Source organism: Sinohyriopsis cumingii, chromosome 6 (assembly GCF_028554795.1).
Source record: "Sinohyriopsis cumingii isolate HCF-2022 chromosome 6, ASM2855479v2, whole genome shotgun sequence".
Taxonomy (NCBI): Eukaryota; Metazoa; Mollusca; class Bivalvia; order Unionida; family Unionidae; genus Sinohyriopsis; species Sinohyriopsis cumingii.
This window is the reverse complement of record NC_142966.1, coordinates 108392716-108411202: the sequence shown is the minus strand read 5'-3', so window position 1 is coordinate 108411202 and position 18487 is coordinate 108392716. Positions and strand designations below refer to the sequence as shown.

General features: G+C 35.7%; 1 protein-coding gene across 3 annotated transcripts in view; it reads left to right on the top strand.

Annotated features, from left to right (window-relative positions):
• LOC149797683 (uncharacterized) overlaps positions 1-18487 on the top strand; it is a 79752-nt gene that overhangs the window by 44217 nt on the left and 17048 nt on the right. For all 3 annotated transcript variants that reach the window (XR_016421860.1, XM_089962599.1, XM_089962598.1), the window contains exons 4-6: positions 5724-5849; positions 14559-14654; positions 15359-15472. Coding sequence is in view for 2 of the 3 variants with exons in the window: in XM_089962599.1 (XP_089818725.1) it covers positions 5724-5849; positions 14559-14654; positions 15359-15472 (336 nt within the window). In the remaining variant the exon portion in view is untranslated. The remainder of the gene's footprint in view (positions 1-5723; positions 5850-14558; positions 14655-15358; positions 15473-18487) is intronic.

Sequence of the window (18487 nt, the reverse complement as noted above, 5' to 3'; positions counted from 1 at the left end):
ATCCTCATTATCGTTGTTATCTCGGACTTTACAGGATTTAATCCTGTCCACGTGAATCACTTGCGATTTGCCCCTGTATCCACACTTTACGCGGTATGTCACATCACTGAGTTTTTTTAACAGCTTGAAATGGTCCCTTCCACCAAGACTGCAATTTACTTGAAAGTCCTGTTTTCCTTTGTGGAGCGTAAACCCAAACCAAATCACCTGGTTTGAACTGTTCCCATTTCAATCGACTGTCGTAGAATCTCTTCTGGCGTAACATACTTTGGTTAAGGTGGTTCCTTGCAAATTGATGAGCTAAACGCATCATTTCCAAAAGGTTTTCAACCCAGGTATTTCGAGAATATGTATCTGGTGGCCGTCCAAATTGAATATCGAGTGGAACAGTCACTTCCCTACCAAGCATCAAGAAATTTGGAGTGAAATTTGTAGACTCTTGGACAGCTGCGCGATACACCATTGTTAAATATGACAAGTATTCATCCCAGTTATCCTGATGTTCATTGACATATGCAGAAAGCATCACAGCGAGCGTTCTGTTGAACCTTTCAACCATTCCATCACTCTGGGGGTGGGTAAGCAGTTGTCCTTATCTTTTCGATACCCAGTAATCTGCACATTTCTTGGAAAATTTCAGATTCAAATTGTGTCCCTTTATCCGAATGAATTTGTCGGGGCACGCCAAATCTGCAGATTATCTCTTCAACAAGTACACTGGCTATGGCTACGGCATCCTGATTAGGCAGTGCAAATGCCTCTGTCCATTTAGTAAAATAGTCTCCAGTTACCAGAATATATTTATTCCCAAGTGAAGTTTCTGGCAACGGTCCCATAATATCCAATGCTATTCTATCCATCGGACTTCCTGATTTGCAGAGTTGCATCAGGGCTCTTGTCTTCTTGCCTGGCGACTTTTTACTACACCAGTCCCTAACATCATGTTGTAGTCCAACCCAATAATATCCTTGCCTGATTTTATTACGGGTTTTTGAAATCCCTAGATGGCCTCCAGTTTTACTATCATGAGAAAATTTTAATACACTTTTCCTGAGCTCATAGGGAACAATAGCTTGATGACGTCCCGCTTTACCATCACACATTTGGTATCTCTGGCACATTTAATCCATTGTGAAACTCAAGTTGGTCCCATTGAACCCATAAACTTTTAACTTCATTGCTTTGGCCTGATACTTCATTCCAGCATGGCCTTATGCCACCAGTCACCCACTGTCTAACTATGGATAGGTCATTATCGGCGTGCTGAGATTCCAGCAGCTTTGATACCATATCTGCCGATGCATACATACCGTTATTATGAGTTCTGGAACATAACGTACTTACAGTGACTGTAGTGCGTTTTTCTCGTCGTCGTTTCCAATGTTTGCAACATGCGTTTGTCTCCCGCATTGTCGGCATGGCTTCCTTGATAATGCATCCGCATTTCCATGACACAGTCCTGGTCAGTGTTGGATTTCAAAGTCATACTGAGCCAGCATCTCAAACCATCTAGCCAGTTGACCTTCTGGGTCCTTTAACGTCATAAGCCAACGCAATGCATTGTGATCAGTCCGAATGAGAAATCATTTTCCATACAAGTATGGCTTGAAATGTTTCACGAAGTACACTATAGCAAGTAATTCTTTCCGCGTCATGCAATAGGATCGCTCTGATTTTGACAGTGTCCTACTTTCATACGCTACGACTTTTTCGCAACTTTCGTGAACCTGGGAAATTACTGCACTGATTCCATTTTCACTAGCATCAGTATCCAAAATGAATTGTTTTGAAATGTCAGGGTATGTGAGTATTGGTGCTGTTGTTAACTTAGCTTTTAGCATTTCAAACACTTCTCCACACTCCTTAGTCCATTTAAACGCCCTTCCTGACTCTGTCAGTTTATGTAAACAACTAGCGATTGATGAAGAGTCTTTTATGAATCTCCTATAGTAGGAACAAAGCCCCAGGAAGCTGTGAGGCTCCTTCACATTCATTGGCGTAGTCCAAGATTTCACCGCCTCGATTTTTTTAGGGTCGGTTTTAATTCCCTCTTTAGACACGATATGCCCAAAGAATGCCACTTCATGTGCAAACAAGTGACACTTGGAGGGTTTAAGTTTAAGGCCCACCTGTTGCAATTGAGTGAAAACTTCCTGTAGACGGCTTAGCTCCTCGTCGAAAATTTTGCCGAAAATAATTTTGTCGTCCAGATATATGAGACACGTTTTCCATTGTAAACCTGCTAAAATATTCATCATCAACCTTTCGAAGGTGGAACCTGAATTGCATAATTCAAAAGGCATTACACGAAACTGATATAAGCCATTTGGTGTTATAAAAGCTGTTTTGGGTTTATCTTGCTCTTCCATTTCTACTTGCCAATATCCACTCATTAAATCAAGGGCAGAAAACCACGATACACCTGAAAGTCGATCCAGTGAGTCGTCTATACGTGGTAGAGGATACGCGTCCTTCACAGTCAGTTAATTGACTGCTCTATAGTCGACACAAAATCGAATCGTTCCATCTTTCTTACGCACCAGCACTGTAGGCAAAGTCCAGGGGCTTAATGATGGCTCTATAATGCCTTGAGTTAACATACTCTCAACATGGTCTTCAATTTCATCTCTTGAGTGAATCGGAATTCTACATAGCGGTTGTTTTTCTGGTCTTGCATCCCCTGTATTTATCTTGTGACGTATTTGATTGGTTCTGCCAAGATCATCTTTGGATTTAGCAAATAAACCCGAGAACGTACATAGAAGTTGGTCAACTTTCTTGCATTGGGCCAATGTAAGACCCTTTTTCGTTTCTTGAGATAACTTTTTCAGGTGTTCAGGCATTTGGAAGGTTTCTATTTGAGCCAATAATTCTCCAGAAACATCACCAACATCATCATCATCCACCGGTACATAAAGACCCATAATAGTTCCAGCATGGACAACTTTTGTTTCATCGGTAATGTTCATGACCCTTAAAGGAATGACATCGTCGGATGTAGCCCTAATAAGTACTTTTCCTACTAGAAGTTGCTTATTTTCAACAAATCGTCCCTCTGGTTCCACAACCCCGATTGAACCGAGCGCGTGGTTATCCCCTTCTGTTTGTAATTTGCAAGGAATGTTCATTTTGTGCCTTGCAGGGATCGATATTGTCTCTGATAACACAACTCTAGCGCACTCCATCGAAATTGATTTGATCACATCGTATGATAAAATGGCATCCCCAATAGTTAAACTGTGATTCAAAAAATCAATTTTGCTTCCTACTTTTTCTAGGAAATCCAATCCTAACACTCCTTCTGCTGTCAAGCCCATTGTTGCAACGATAACGCAATGCTCGTGATGTTTCCCTCCGAACGACAAGGTAAACTTTCCTTTCCCAACTACTTCTAGCGGTTTCCCATCTGCACACAGAACGTGCCCAGTAACCTCATGTAACCGAGGTCGATATTCCGGCGCCATCCTCTCATAGACATCCTTTGCTATCATGGTAACTGTAGTACCTGTGTCTATTAAGAAGCTGACACCCATTCCATGTACAGATCCCGGAAGGTACATCCCAGCATCTTTCATCATTGCCTGTCCAGTTATATTCCTAGGCCTGGAATCACAGTCTCACCCTGGCCCTTGGGGTGGGCCCACCCTAGTTTTCCGACAGTTTGGGCTTGCTTTTTGGACAGTCTTTTTTTAAGTGCCCTATTTCTCCACACTTGTAACAAGATCTTGCCTTCATTACGGTTTTCCCTGCAGATTTTGCCTTCAAATCCTTTAGTAATGTCTTGAGTTCCGCAACTTCTTTCTTAAGTTCCTGGATATCACTTAACCCTGCATCAGACATTGTAACAGTTTGTGCATATCTTCCCAAATTGTTTTGCTGAAGCTCGGCTCTATTAAAGGCTTTGAGTTCTACTCCAATCTGAATGGCTTCATCAAGGGTTTTAGGGCGTGCCTGTTGTATTCTTAACCTGAGTTTGCTGTCAGTTAAAGAATCGATAAATTGCTCCTTTGACAGTGTTTCGAGTAATTCTTCTGGCACCTTTGGATATGCTTGGGAAGCGAGTCAGTGTATCGCTTGTCCCAATTCTGGAAGTGTTTCATGTTCCCTTCTAAGGCAGCTTTTTAGTTGTAAATTACCGTTTGGATTTTTGGCGCAAACCTTCTTTCTTGTGAATCCATGAGCCTGTCATAATCTGGAGTTCCAGATCCCAGTAGCTGTTGGGCCTGACCCCTGAGACTCACTGCTAGATAAAGCCCTTTCTCTTCTTGAGTCCATTTGTTTATCCCGGCACACATTCTAAAATGTGCTTGAAAGTCCATCAGTGGTGTGGAACCGCCGAAGGTTTGTGGCATTGCAAGTGGTCGTTTCAGTTTATTTTATTCCGAAAATTCTAATCTTCTTTGGGGTGCTTGATTTCTTTCTCGGGGTCTTGATGACGTTATTTGATGCTCAATTCTGATAGTCCTACGTGTACTTTCTTCTATTTCATGCTCCAGTTGCCGAATTTCATGATTATTTCTTTTTTGTGCATCCATCATTGACGAGACTGTCTGTGATTGCGCCATTTTCATTTATTCTTAAGATTTTCCAGGGTTTGCAGCTACTTTACGAAAAAATAATCTCATCGCTGCCACCAATTTGTGTAGCATGCAACCCGGTCTAGATCTTACAATGGACTCTCTTATACTAACTTAACTTCCAGATTTTCTCAGATTTTTCCATCCTCCATATAACTGTTCCTGACAGTGACATATTACAATCTTTTCCAAGATCGCACCAGCCAGCCTCTGTCCTTATCAGATCGTCTCTCCATTTTATGGCACCATTAGACAAATACACTGACCTGGTGTGACCTCTATCACTTAACATGCTAGCTTTGGGAACTATTTACAAAGTCAGCAAAGATACCTTGCTACACTTCATTACTTGAGATTATATGAATCTTTACCTTTATTACATGATATTATATGAATCACATCTTTTTTTTACTGTATCATTTGTCTACAATTTTTGAATATATGAATCACATTTTTTTCTCCCCATTTTTTGATGATTGTATGAATATTTTTTATTTATGTCATAGAGTTTCATAAAGTCACAAATTCATTCACATATAACAATTGTTTGTGTGAAGTAATTGAATGAGTCGTATGTTTAGAGCTTGAAAGAATCACACTGTATATGTTGTAGGGACTATACATATATTTATTAATTCATTTTATAAACTTCCATCTTTCATCATATTGTGTTGTGTTGTCATTTAATCTAGGCATCCATTCAGGTCAAATCCTGTTAGTGTGTTTAGAAAGGATTTAAAATATGGTCCATGTATATTATGGTGTGTGTTTACAACGGATTAAATAAAGATTAAATAAAATGGTCAGTGTGTATATTGATGTGTGTGTCTACAAAGGATTTTAAAAAAAGGTCAGTGTATATATCTCTGATTTTGTACTGTAGTTGTTTCAGCAGTGTCAAATAACTTATTTTGCCTAAAAGTCATGTTGGCTGGTTGTGTTCTACAGGTGGTATCTCACAACAGTGCAATTTATATAATAAAATGTATCCATACTTGACACTTGTTTTCATAAATGACATAGCAAAGGTCATTAACGACTGATTTTACCATATTGTAAACTTGTCCACATTTCTCACAGTGTGCAGCATATTTTTTCAATCACATGGGTATATTTTAATTATCTTTCCTAAATTTGTATTTTCAGATCAAATGGCTTTTAAAGAACAGTGTTTCAAGAAAGAAACAGACAACTTGTTGCAGAAACTTTCAGTTGCCCAGGCAGAGATCAAAGAGAAGGATCAGCAGTGGAGGGAGACAGAGAACAAATTTGGTAATATAAACCTTTCTTGCATATTTCATTTGTCTGTATATACTGTTAAAAGATTAACCTGATTTTATTTTTCTTGTCACCTATATTGTTTTGTCACAGTGAGGCAAACTGCAGGAAGAGGATAACTTGTGAGGATATTTTAGGAAATTATTTCAAGTACCTAACATTGATGGAAAGAGAGATATAGCAGTTACTTTCCCAGCACTGTAAATGAAATTGTCAATAAATTGTTACAGTTTCAGTTAAAGATTTTCATTTGCATATATTTCCTGAAATCTCTGTATAGATTCTCATTCTATTTAGTATGAATCACTATGAAGCTAGAAAAAATATTTCACTGACATGCACACTTGCCACTATTATCATGGAGTCAAGGTCCTGGTGATTAAAGATTTGTGTTTAGAGTTTGGTTAGTCTTTTGATTGAGCTGATATTTCTACAGTCCTTGATAGATTATCGTCACATGTGGCATTAATCATTATGAAACTTGGTTCATTTCCTGGCAAACTCACTTGCCTCTTTGACCTCGTATGAGTTACGGTCATAACAGAAGTTGCCTAAAGTCCTTTTTCAAGTTTATCTCTGGCTTACATTTTCTTAACCCCTTAATGAATTTCTTCATATTTGGGTTGGATGATTATGAATCTATGACAAATTATTTTGTGACATGTGTACTTGCTCTCTTTTGTCAAGCCCACACTCGTATCAAATTTGTATTAAGATTTTTTTGCAAAAGTTTTTTCATTTGCTGATATTTTGCTAAACTCCCAGATGGATTGCTTCAGTATTTTGGATTAATCACTAAGGCAGTTCATAATATGATATACTCACTGAACCTATTGATCTTGGAATGAATTACAGTTGTTTCACAGGAATATGTTGATTGTGAACTTGGCATGCTTGCACTTGCTCTTTTGTTAATCAAACTAATATTTTTATTTCTTACATATTTCTGTGATTAATACAGCATTAATAATGATGAAGTGCATGGACAAAGTGGCAACGTATATCCTTGTTATGAATTGCAGCAAATACCGTATTTCATGTATTTTTTCATACCCTTTAATTTTTCATACACAATCCAGTTATCAAAATAATAATTATTTAAATGTATCATAATTTTTCGTAGATATCACTTTGTATTTTTTGAAAACGTCCATTAAATTATCAGACATAAAATTTCTACTAAGAAGATTTACATTTGCAAAAAGGTTGAAAATAATGTAATGCCATTTTGTTTTTACAAAAATTAATAATTAATTGTTGGTGAGAAAATACATTGATTGATGCATAAGCATGGGTGCCTGCGGCGTAAATCAAGGGTCAAGGGGGTCACATGACCCCCTCCCGGAAATCATACAGCAAATATATATATATATATATATATATATATATATATATATATATATATATATATATATATATATATTAATTCTGGCAAGTTTAATCATGCAGATGAAGCTGAAAATATGTCACAAGATTCTGTTCAAAATGCTTAGTAAATATTAGCTTTAGTTTCAGACTGCTTGCTATACTAACTCACCTGGCCGTGACTGACTGACCCACCTCTGCAAAAAAATCCTGCAGGCACCCATGTGCATAAGCTGTCTTACTGTCATTACAATATCAACTGGTGTTTAGTAACAAATGGGCAAAGGACTTCACAGACCATACCTTTAAATATTATTGTTAATTAGTTCTCCTTATGAAGTCCATCACCATAAAAAAACACAATGTGCATTTTAAAATGAGTTCGGAAGACCTTTGATGTTTTCTTATCCAACAAAAATTACATCTCAGGACATGCTGAAGTGAAGACCACAGACCGTTGGTCAACTAGTCTTGTTGTTTCATTATAGTCATACAAACATTAAATATAAAAACCTAGTCATTTTCTATCATAAATATGAAAGTCACTTGTTAAATCAATTCGTACATATACATTTACTATCTTTTAAGTATTTGTTCTGTTTTGACTTGGATACAATTAACATTTCATTGCAAATCTATCTACGATATATCCCACTATTATCTTTATTGGCAAGTTCGAATAACAAGTAATGCATATGATCGCTTGTCCTTATAACATCTGCTGTATGGACAACGGCTTCAATAGCACATTGACAGATTTTCATTTCCCTAAAGAGAGCCTCATTTCCCTACTGGCAACCTCGCTGATTTGACCTCTTCTGTCGATTCTTGCACTCAATCTGGTTTCAACTGGAATAACCCAAAGCGCTAAGCATGTTCAGTTGTCATGCAAATAACACTGCATAGCCATGTGGTTGTTGTGACAGTGTACATCATAATTAAAACAAGAATGAATTGTTCATTTATCAGTGTTTATTGATAATGGAATATAATAGGGTCATAATACATGAGGATTATCACAATCATCAGGTAACAGTCTTTTTTTTTCTCTTTGCAAACGCTTTAGCTTAAAACCACCCTGAATAAATATGGTCTTGTACACTGAACAAATTTTGTTTCATCTCTCTCTCTCTCTCTCTCTCTCTCTCTCTCTCTCTCTCCTCACACACACACATACATACCCGCTCACACTCGTGTGCATTAACTAAAATGTGATTTCAGGTTCTTTATTTTTTTATTGCCATTTGATAAAGAGATTATTCGTGTATTGGTAATGTAAAAATACAAGTTACACTTAATTTTTTGGCAATGTGATCTCATGTCATTGCATAGAATTTACCAATAAATAATACCCATAACTAATACATGTTCAAAACGTCCTTATCATTTTGCCAACATTTCACAACATAACAGCTACATATGCTCTAAATGCAGACAAGCTTGCATACTGAGACATAATCCTCTCTCTCTGTCTCTCTCTTGTTCACTAATAACAACAAAAATCTTTTGAGTACTTTTATTTTTATTGTAATTAGATTCTTGAGTTGAGAGCAGAATGAGACAGAAAATATATGCTTACTTTGTATGTTTGTACCATTAGGTTGTCAAGTAGTGTGTGTTCCATAGTATTTGTTCAAGTATGATCCCTTTATTTTTTGTACACGGTCAGTACCACCAAATGATGTTGTTGTTGTAGGGTTTAACGCCATTTTTCAGCACACAATAGGCTATACATGGCGGCCAGTATTAATGGTGGAGGAAGAACCCGGGAAAACCCCGGAAAGAACCACCGACCCACGAGAAGCTACTGGCAAGCTTTCTCAACCACCAAATGATAATTATTTGTTTTACATATAATTTTTCATACACTGAAATTAATAATTATTTTTTCGTGTAAAAAAAAATAATAATATGAAATACGGTAGAATATCTAGATGCAAGATAAGTGCCATTTTTATATCAGACTAGGATGTTTTTCTTTCTATGCTCAAATGTGGGAGGGACATATTGTGTCACCTTTGTTCATATGTTATCTAAATTTCTTGTTTTGTCTAACATGGAAGGACATGAATATTCCTTGCACATGTATCTAGCTTTCATTGAACCTAAATTAGTGCCACAAGAGAAATAGCCAATTTTCTGCTGTCAGGAGGAGCAGCAAGGTCGGAATTTTGGTTGAAGTTTTTCATTAGCATATATTTCCTAAATTCTTTGATTGATTCACATCATACGTGGCATGAAGGATTATCAAAGGTAATTCATTCAGCAATGCACTTGCTTGCCCCTTTTAAGTTAAGGTCAAGGTTTTGTATTTGTCCTAAACACTGTATTGGATTTTTTCACACTTGTGATGAGTTATTATGAAGCAAAGACAGTTCTTTATGTGACCTACTTTCATGCCCCTTTGACAGCCATAACAAATTTGTTTTAAGGATTTTAGCTTTACTGGACATGGACCAGAAGAGCTTATGGGATGGTGTGTTATCTATTGTCTGTCCATCTGATAGCACAAGTTATTCTATCTTCACTCCTCCTAAACTACTTTTAGGATTGCCGTTTAAGTTGGTCCAAAATGAGAATCGTGCTGCTCAGAGTTACAATATGAAATATTGTTATAACTACTCCTTCTTAACAGATGGTCATATCGACATGAGGTTATTACCAGATGACTTCTTATGATGTCAAGTTGTTCCTAAGTGAAAATGGTTTCACTTGATGTCCAGTGTGCTTGACACAAAGACTGTCTTGACATTGTTGTTATTCCTACTCATTTGAATGGAAGGTCATATGAACAATGTGTTTTCATGGAAAGATATCTTATAATTTCTAGTTGTTCCTAAATGAAAATTGTGCTGATCTGACACTATTATAACCATAGTGGCAGCTAGCTTGAAAAAAACATTGCTACTATTCATAAATTGAAAGTCATATCATAGAGTTTTTGCCAGAAGACCGGTCATGTCTAGTTGGTTCTAGATTAAAATGGTGCTAATCTGTCATCTGATTTTGGGCACATGGCAGCGATTTTGTACATCTTTTCACCAGTACTTATGAATGGAAAGTGAGTATGGATGCTTTAATGGACATTTTCCAAATATTATTATTGCTATTCATTCTAAATGGAGAGCTGTGTCAGCTTGGTTTTTTTACTAAAGCCTTTGTATGATGTCTAGTTTGTCAAAATTATAAATGGTACCAATCTGCTAATTCAGTATGGCCAACACAGCAGCCATCTAGAAAATCTTATCATTACAACTAAACAAATGTCACATTTAGCTGGGGTTTTCACCAGAAGACTTCTTATGATGTGTAATTGGTCATAGATAAAAATGGCACCATCTGCACCTTCAATATAGGTTCTGCAGTTGCCATCTTGAAGATCTTGTGATCACTTCGTCTGAATAAATGGTCATATTCCAGTAAACATGAATTTTTTACTGAAGGACTTCTCATGATATCTAGTTGGTGATAAAAGAAAAAAAGTGCCAATGTGATTTCCAGTGTTGCCACCACAATGGCCATTGTGAAAATGTTATTGTAGCTTCTTCAAGATGGCTGGACATATTAACATTGTGCTTTGATTAAAAGACTTCTTATGATGTTTTGTTGTTCCAAAATGGAAATGGTCTCCATCTGATATCCAATATGGCCCACATCACATCCTTTTAGCAAATCTTATTATATGTCAGCATTTTGTTTTCACCAGAAGACTTCTTAAGATGAGGTATGGGTCTTAAATCAGATGGTGCTGATCTGTGTCCAGTAGAATCCATATGGAAGCCATCTTGAAAATATCGTAAGCCGTCATCTTGAAAATATTGTAGTTGATGATAATCTTAAATAGAAGGTCATTGTGACAAGAATTTTATGGTATATAGATTGTTATGTCTACTTCTCCCAGATGGATGGCTGTGTCAGCATGGGATTTTCAGAAATTGATTTCTTATGATACCTAGTTGGTCCTAAATGAAAATAATAACAACAGTGTGTCCAATATTGGCTGCCATGGCAACCGGTTTGAAAATCTATATGTCACTTCTCCTCAAAAAATTGATGATCATATTGATGTGAGATTTTCACCAGAATATCTGTAATGATGTACAATTGGATCTCAATGAAAATGACAACCTGACATTCACTATAGCCAGAACAGCAGCTAATTTTGACAATCTTGTTCTCGCTGAAGGATATCAGGGATAGTTTTAACACTCAACAGTTAAAAGGAAGAAATGGTTTTATCTTGATTTCCTGGAAATTCTGTTAGGAAGTAGAGTGTCAGTCCTTTCGAAGGAGTCTTGTTAATTTTCAATTCTAATTGTTTTTTGAGGTCAGCCTGTTATTAATTAAAAAAGTCACATATGATTAGTACTACAGCATATTTTGAAAGTTAATCCTAATTGCTTAATTTTATAAGAAGTGAATATCATAATTGGTGTAGTGATATATTGGGTATAAACAGTGACTCTGAAATTCCAAGAGAGAAAAAAAACAGAGATATAATAGACTGCATAGAATTATTAGAAACTTGCAGTATATGGTAGATAACAACATGAAGGACACTTTTGCTGAGATGGAGCAGTGGAATAGCATGCATGCACATGCACACACAGACAAAAACAAAACAGATGCATCAAACATAAGTAGTCATATAAAGCATTCATTGCAAAAAACATCTTTCTGATTTCACATTAATGATGAGACTGCTAGTGAAAAAAGCTGGTCTGCCACTAAGTACTTTTAAATTAATTGTTACTGATGGATTTGCAGAAAATGTTCATAATGCTAAAAATATCTTTCTGATTTTTATATAAATGGTGAGATAGCTATTTATGAAAACTAGTCAATCGACCATCAGAGTTTTGTAAAATTCAACAAATAGTTTATTTCCCAACAATATAAAGTGGAATGTTAAAAAGATCTTAACTTTATTGTGAATTAAATCTCAAATAGTTCTCAAAGTTCTATCACTAGTTTCAGTTGAATTACAGTGGTGTTCCAAATAAATTCCAATGTTGACTACTGGTGTGCTTTTAGTCTTAGATGTGCTAATATGCCAATGGCCTGTAATGTGGCAATGTGTAAACATTATCTAATAGGTCCTTAACTGAATTCACTACAATTCCAAATGAGTTTAGTCCAAGAAGTATTAATGAGCTTTTTCAGTTCCAGTGAACAATATAAATAAATAGCTCCACCCAAATTAAAAACTGTAAACAACAATTAGACTGATTCCACTTAAGATGTTCTGGTAGGAATGAGTAATTTTACAGTAAACAATTTTATATACCCATCCTCTTGACCTAGGTCACAGTTATTATTATCTGGAAATATTCTATCATCTTAATAAAAAAGTTTGTTTCTGGAACCATCTAAGGTCAGAATTAAGATTATATAACTCATAATGAAGTAAATATGTTTACAGTTTATAATTATCTGAATATTTAATCTATAATCACTGAGAGATGTTAGCTAATTATTATGTGTTTTTTGTGTGCAAAATGTATGTCTCTAATCAGGTAGACCGTTAAACTGATTTTGGACTAAGTGCAGTTACAAAATAATGATAACATAATCATTGAAAGAAAACAATACAAATTAATTATGCATAACATATTCTATTTTTTCGTGATTGTTCATTTTATACAGTGATATAATTTTGTTTACTCTACTGGTCATAACCTCTGTCCATCTGTTAACACAAGTTTGTTATTGTTACTTCTCCTTAATACTTGAAGGAATGCCATGAAACTATACACATATTTGTGTCATGGTTTAGCTGATCCTGAGTGAAATGGTGCTACTGAGACATACAATATGGCCACCATAGCAGCCATCTTGAAAATCATCTCGCTGTGTCTTCTAATTGGATGGTCCAAGCAAAATGGTATTTTCTCCTAAAGACTTCTTATGATGTCTAGTTGCTCCTAAATGAAAATAGTGCTGATCTGTGTCTCAGCAGCCATCCTGAAAATATTACAGCAATTCCTGCATGAAAAATCATGACATTTGGTTTTCACCAAAAGACTTCCAATGCTGTCTGGTTGGTTTCAAAACAAAATTATATTGATCTAATGTCCTTTATGGCCTCTGCAGTGGCCATCTTGAACGTGTTATCATACTACACACAATGTTATGCTTATCTCAACATGTGAATCTCACTGAAAGACTTCATATAATGTCAAGTTGCTTGTAAATGAAAATTAATTGTGCTGATCAGACATCCAGTACGGTGACCATAGATTCCATCTTAAAATTCTTTGTATTTCAAGGGCGTTTTCACTGGAAAACTTATGATGTCTAGTTGCTTCTGAATGAAAATAATGCCATTTGTATGTTCTCTCTTGTTACGTATATCTGATTTAATTCATGTTTATTTTTAATTTAATTGTTTGTCAGTTTTAAATTGTTTATTCTGTTATAATGTAAATTTATTCACTAGAGATGATACTTTTTCAGAAAATTGTTTGACCCTGACTGTTTGTTTACAAACACCAGGTGTTGATCTAAATTCTGACCATGATTTAAAACTAGTAAACAAAGTTCTATTTTATTTTAAAATGATTGGTTGTTTCCGTGGTCATGATGGGATTACATTTAAGATGTAAACAATTTTTTTAATTCTTTTTCCTTGGAGTAAAAACGATTGGTTCTCGTCAGGGTCATTTTTGGTGTATGTGACATAAACATGATCACATGACCCCCCTTTTGATTTCACAATTCTGGTTTTTCCATAACTACTTATTGGTTATTCATACCTGTTGTTGTTGTTGTTCTGGGGTTTAACGCCATTTTCAGCACAAGATAGGCCATATATGGCGGCCAGTATAACTGGTGGAGGAAGAACCCTGGAAACCCAGGAAAGAACCACCGACCCACGAGAAGCTACTGGCAGGCTCTCCCATGTACCCACGCTAGCCGAGCCTTGGACTCGAACATACGCAGACAGAGGTGAGATGGCAGTGATCCGGAACGGTGAGCGCTTTAGACCACTCGGCCACTCGGGGCCCCGGTTATTCATACCTAAATGACATTATGTTGTTGTTAAAAAACTTTGATTTGCAAAAATACGTAACATTTTGTATGTCTAGTTATGAGAACAGTTGCATAGATAACTCACTACCTCATTATGTATCTCTCTCTGTCTGTCTCTGTCTGTCTCTCTCATAATTAAACTTATTAACATGCACTTTATGTTACCCAGGACAGCAACTCATGCTGTAGGTGAGCAGGATGTGTAGGGGTGTTATTTGTGTGAAGGAATTTTGTAGTCACAAAAGAGGACTGACGGACCTTTTGCATAGTAAATCCTTTCATTTATATTATTATTTCTACTTGCAGAAAATGAAAAGAATCAGACAAGACTACTTACGGAAGAACTGCAGAAGTCACAGCACAGTTGCAAAATGTTGGAAGTATATGTGGAGTTTCTTAAAGGTAAGAATTGTGTTTCTATTTAGAAAAAAATGCTTTTTTACAGCATTCTAATGCATATAAATGGTGTGAATGAGTTAAACATGGAAGACATTGATTTGGTTCATATCACTGAATCATTTGGCTAAATGAGTGTAATAAAATGAACAAAATCTAGGAAATAATCATTGACCAGAATGAGAGAAAACAATTGATGAAGAGATTACTTGAATGTTCAGTTTCATTCCCTAATGGCAGATTGTATTAACATGGATTTTAACAAAGTGCTCCCTGTACTATATAGATGGTCCTAAATCGATTTGGTTCTGATCTAACATTGATTGTGATTGCCATGTCCAGGCCACCATCCTCCAATTCCTGCTTATTCTGTTGAATTGATCATGACATGGGGTAGTCTGGTTATAGGGACATTTATCTACTTGGTCCTAAAAAATTATATTTCTTACACATGGATATTCACATCAGAAATTATACAGTTTAACAAGGTACTAATGGGTTCTGAATGAAATGCACCTGGCACAATGTAATCCCACTATTATAACCACAAAATGATGGCTTTTCCTTCTGACAGCTAAAATAGGTTGGTTATATCTTTACCACAAGATCACTTCCACTTAAGCTAACTTAGCATCCTTCTGTTTTCCTTTAGTCTTGAAACCAGCATTTAGAGTTCAATGCTACTGAGAAACATTTTTTGTTCTATTTAGGTCAAAATGCTACGCTAGAAGATCAGATGGAATCACTGCAGCATGTTGATAAAACATGTAGACTTTTAGAAGGAAAATTCACAGAAATTGAACAAGACAGGAGGTCTCTGATTGGTAGGTATATATGATACATATAAAGTATTTAAATTAAAAACAGTTACTATTTTAGTCATGTACTAGAAGATATTGTGGTAGAGTTGGTAGCTTTGTGATAGGGACTTTTGGTCTCTGACAAAAGAACTCTATCTGAAAACAGAATTTGCAGAAATTACAGAGATTTCTCAACTTTATGAATTTTAATGCCTGAACATTATAATGAATATAGAAAATAGAGATATGGCCCATTTATCAGTTGTTAAAAATACTTTAGTTTCAATGACAAATACACCTCTATTGATGATTCACACGTAATGGGGTCTAAAAACACAAACTCAAGTATAAGCTAGGGCACACATTACTTAGTGATCTCAGAAAAATTAAGGTTTCAACACACTCACATCTGTGAAAACTGTGTGTATTGTCACTATGAAATTTAAAACAGAGACTGCAAATTCAACCCGCTGTGAACCTCATGTTCAAAAACAACATTACAATCCAAGATATAATAGAGGCTGTTGGCTGAGTCAGATTTAGTGTCACAGAGGCAAACCTTTATTAGGGTAGGTCTTGTGGCAGCAACACAGACGGCCACCAAACCCATCCAAATCAATCAGCACAGCCTATTAGCTTCATTTGATTCACCAGTGAAATTTTTTAGGTAAAAAGATTTTAATCTTCATCTTCTTAACCACATATAAGGGCCACAGATCAAGTGACCCCAGGCTATGTTGTTGATGTGATTAGAAGAACGGGTTATCGTTGTCATGCAGAATCCAGCTATTCTTCCCTAGAACAATAGCCAAGGTAGAGGTCAGATGCTCAGCATCCCCTCCTACTATTACTTATTCTCCAAACATAATGTGATTGGGGAATGTATTTGAAGGAGAAAACAAATCTGGAAGTAAATTATGTTTCTCTGAGAATTCTTACCCAGTCACATTTCTTAAAAACCCTTCCAACCATTCTGCCATGCGAGTGTTCTCGTTTGTATCTCACTCAGCTTAAAACTAGCAACACCTGGCACTGCCAAGAGGAGGTAATTGGGAAGAGTTATTGCCCCAACCATTCTGCCATGTGAGCATCCTCGTTTATATCTCACTCAGCTAAAAACTAGCAACAACCGGCACTGCCAAGGGGAGGTAATTGGCAAGAGTTATTGCCCTTTGTTTATTGGAAATAGGAAGGAAAAGACAATTTTCCTCTTTTTGAAGGGCTGGATTCACCAGGTAGCATAATGTGATTGGGTAAGTATTCTCAGAGAATTTACTTAAAAATTTGCTTTCTCCCCTATACATGATTTGACACAAAAGACATAATTAATGTGATGATACAAAGCAGGTCTACTTTTAATTGCTTGTAAAAATGCTACCAACACTTCCGCAAATCAGAGATCAGAACACAGTTGGGATAATTAGGTTCACTTAAGCACTCATGGGACTTTTCATGTTTGAATACAAGAGGGCATATAAATTTGTGATGATCACACTGAAACTGAATTCAATGATATTACTAAAACAAGAATTTCAGTTCACAAAATTTATTTATTTGGTATTTATTTCTTAAAGTACTGCCACCAGTAGGCATTGGTAACATGTTCATGGATCAAAATATTGTTATTTATAATGTAGTGAGAATAGTGTTTGTAAAGAAGATTGAACATGATTTCTTATTAAAAGTTGTGAATTTCTTGATCAGATTTAAATTTCTGGGCTCTAAATGCCATTTTCAATAATATAAAAAAATGAGTGACATGTCAAGTTTCATTTACCAGATATGAATGCAATTTTCTTCATTGTTCAGTGAAATGGGGATAATTCTTTTGATATTTTCTGGAAACAAATTGGGAACCATGCCTGACCTCTTTTATAAATGGGTTCACAGGTTATCAGGGGAAGCAATATCAAGGGAGTGTGTAGACAGCAAACTTTTATGCTGTTGTAAATTACATATATAATATTTGAAAATACTCTTCATTTGTTACAATTATATGTGTTTATGGCCCTGCCATACCTTTGTATATGTATAGGTGGAATGTAATGTATAGGCTTGCAACATACGTAGTGAGTACATAGCAAAACCTAACTTGGGTTTATCTCAATTTCAGACATGGTAAGTTTGATGTGTGGGTGGCCATAGTGAAAAAGTATGACATACACTGCATGAATCTTTGTCTCTTTTGTTTTTTCTCTATTAGCACTTATTATGTCTTGTGTCAAAAATGTTAGACAAAAGCTTTGTGAATGTCAAACAAAAAATGCATTATGTATGTTTTTCTCATAAACCCTGCTACCCCCTATGAGAGACAGCTGAATGAACAACTATGAATATCTTAAAACATGTCACTGGTAAGTTTTTTTTATAGTCATGTTAATTGGTATTATTTTTTATTTACATCTTGTCCCATCAGTCCTGCCCATCCTATGATTCTATCTGGTTGGCTGTCATAATTTTTGTTTCTAGTCAAGAAGAACTTCATGGATTTAAACCAAATTTCAAATGAGGTTTTATTTAGGAAGACATAAAACTTATATTTTCACATTTGTGCAGCAAAATTTGACAGCGTTTTGACCCTTGTGTGACACAGAATGTTGGGCCTGAATATTGAACAGTTTTGTACAATAGCACTATATTGTCATGTGCAATCGTGCCATGTGAAGATAACATTTTCTTATCTTGCTTGATGAGGATGACAAAGATTATAATTCCAGTGTAAACTAATTCAATGCTTAGAATAAATTTTCAGTTTACATTATAAATTGACTGAAACACTCCATTAAATGAAGTGTGCTCCTCATCTTGATGCCCAAGATAAATTAGAAACCTTAATTTTCTTAAAATTTTTCAGACCAAATTTTTGTTGAATAAATCTATATTTTCAGTTAATGATTGCACTGTGTACACAGCTATAAGTTAGGAGCTATTAGGTCATTCAGGAAAAATAGTTGTAAAATAGAATTCCAAGCCATTCAGGATAAAACATTTTCAGTGATACTGTCTTAGATGTCTAGTTACTATATTTATATGACATAA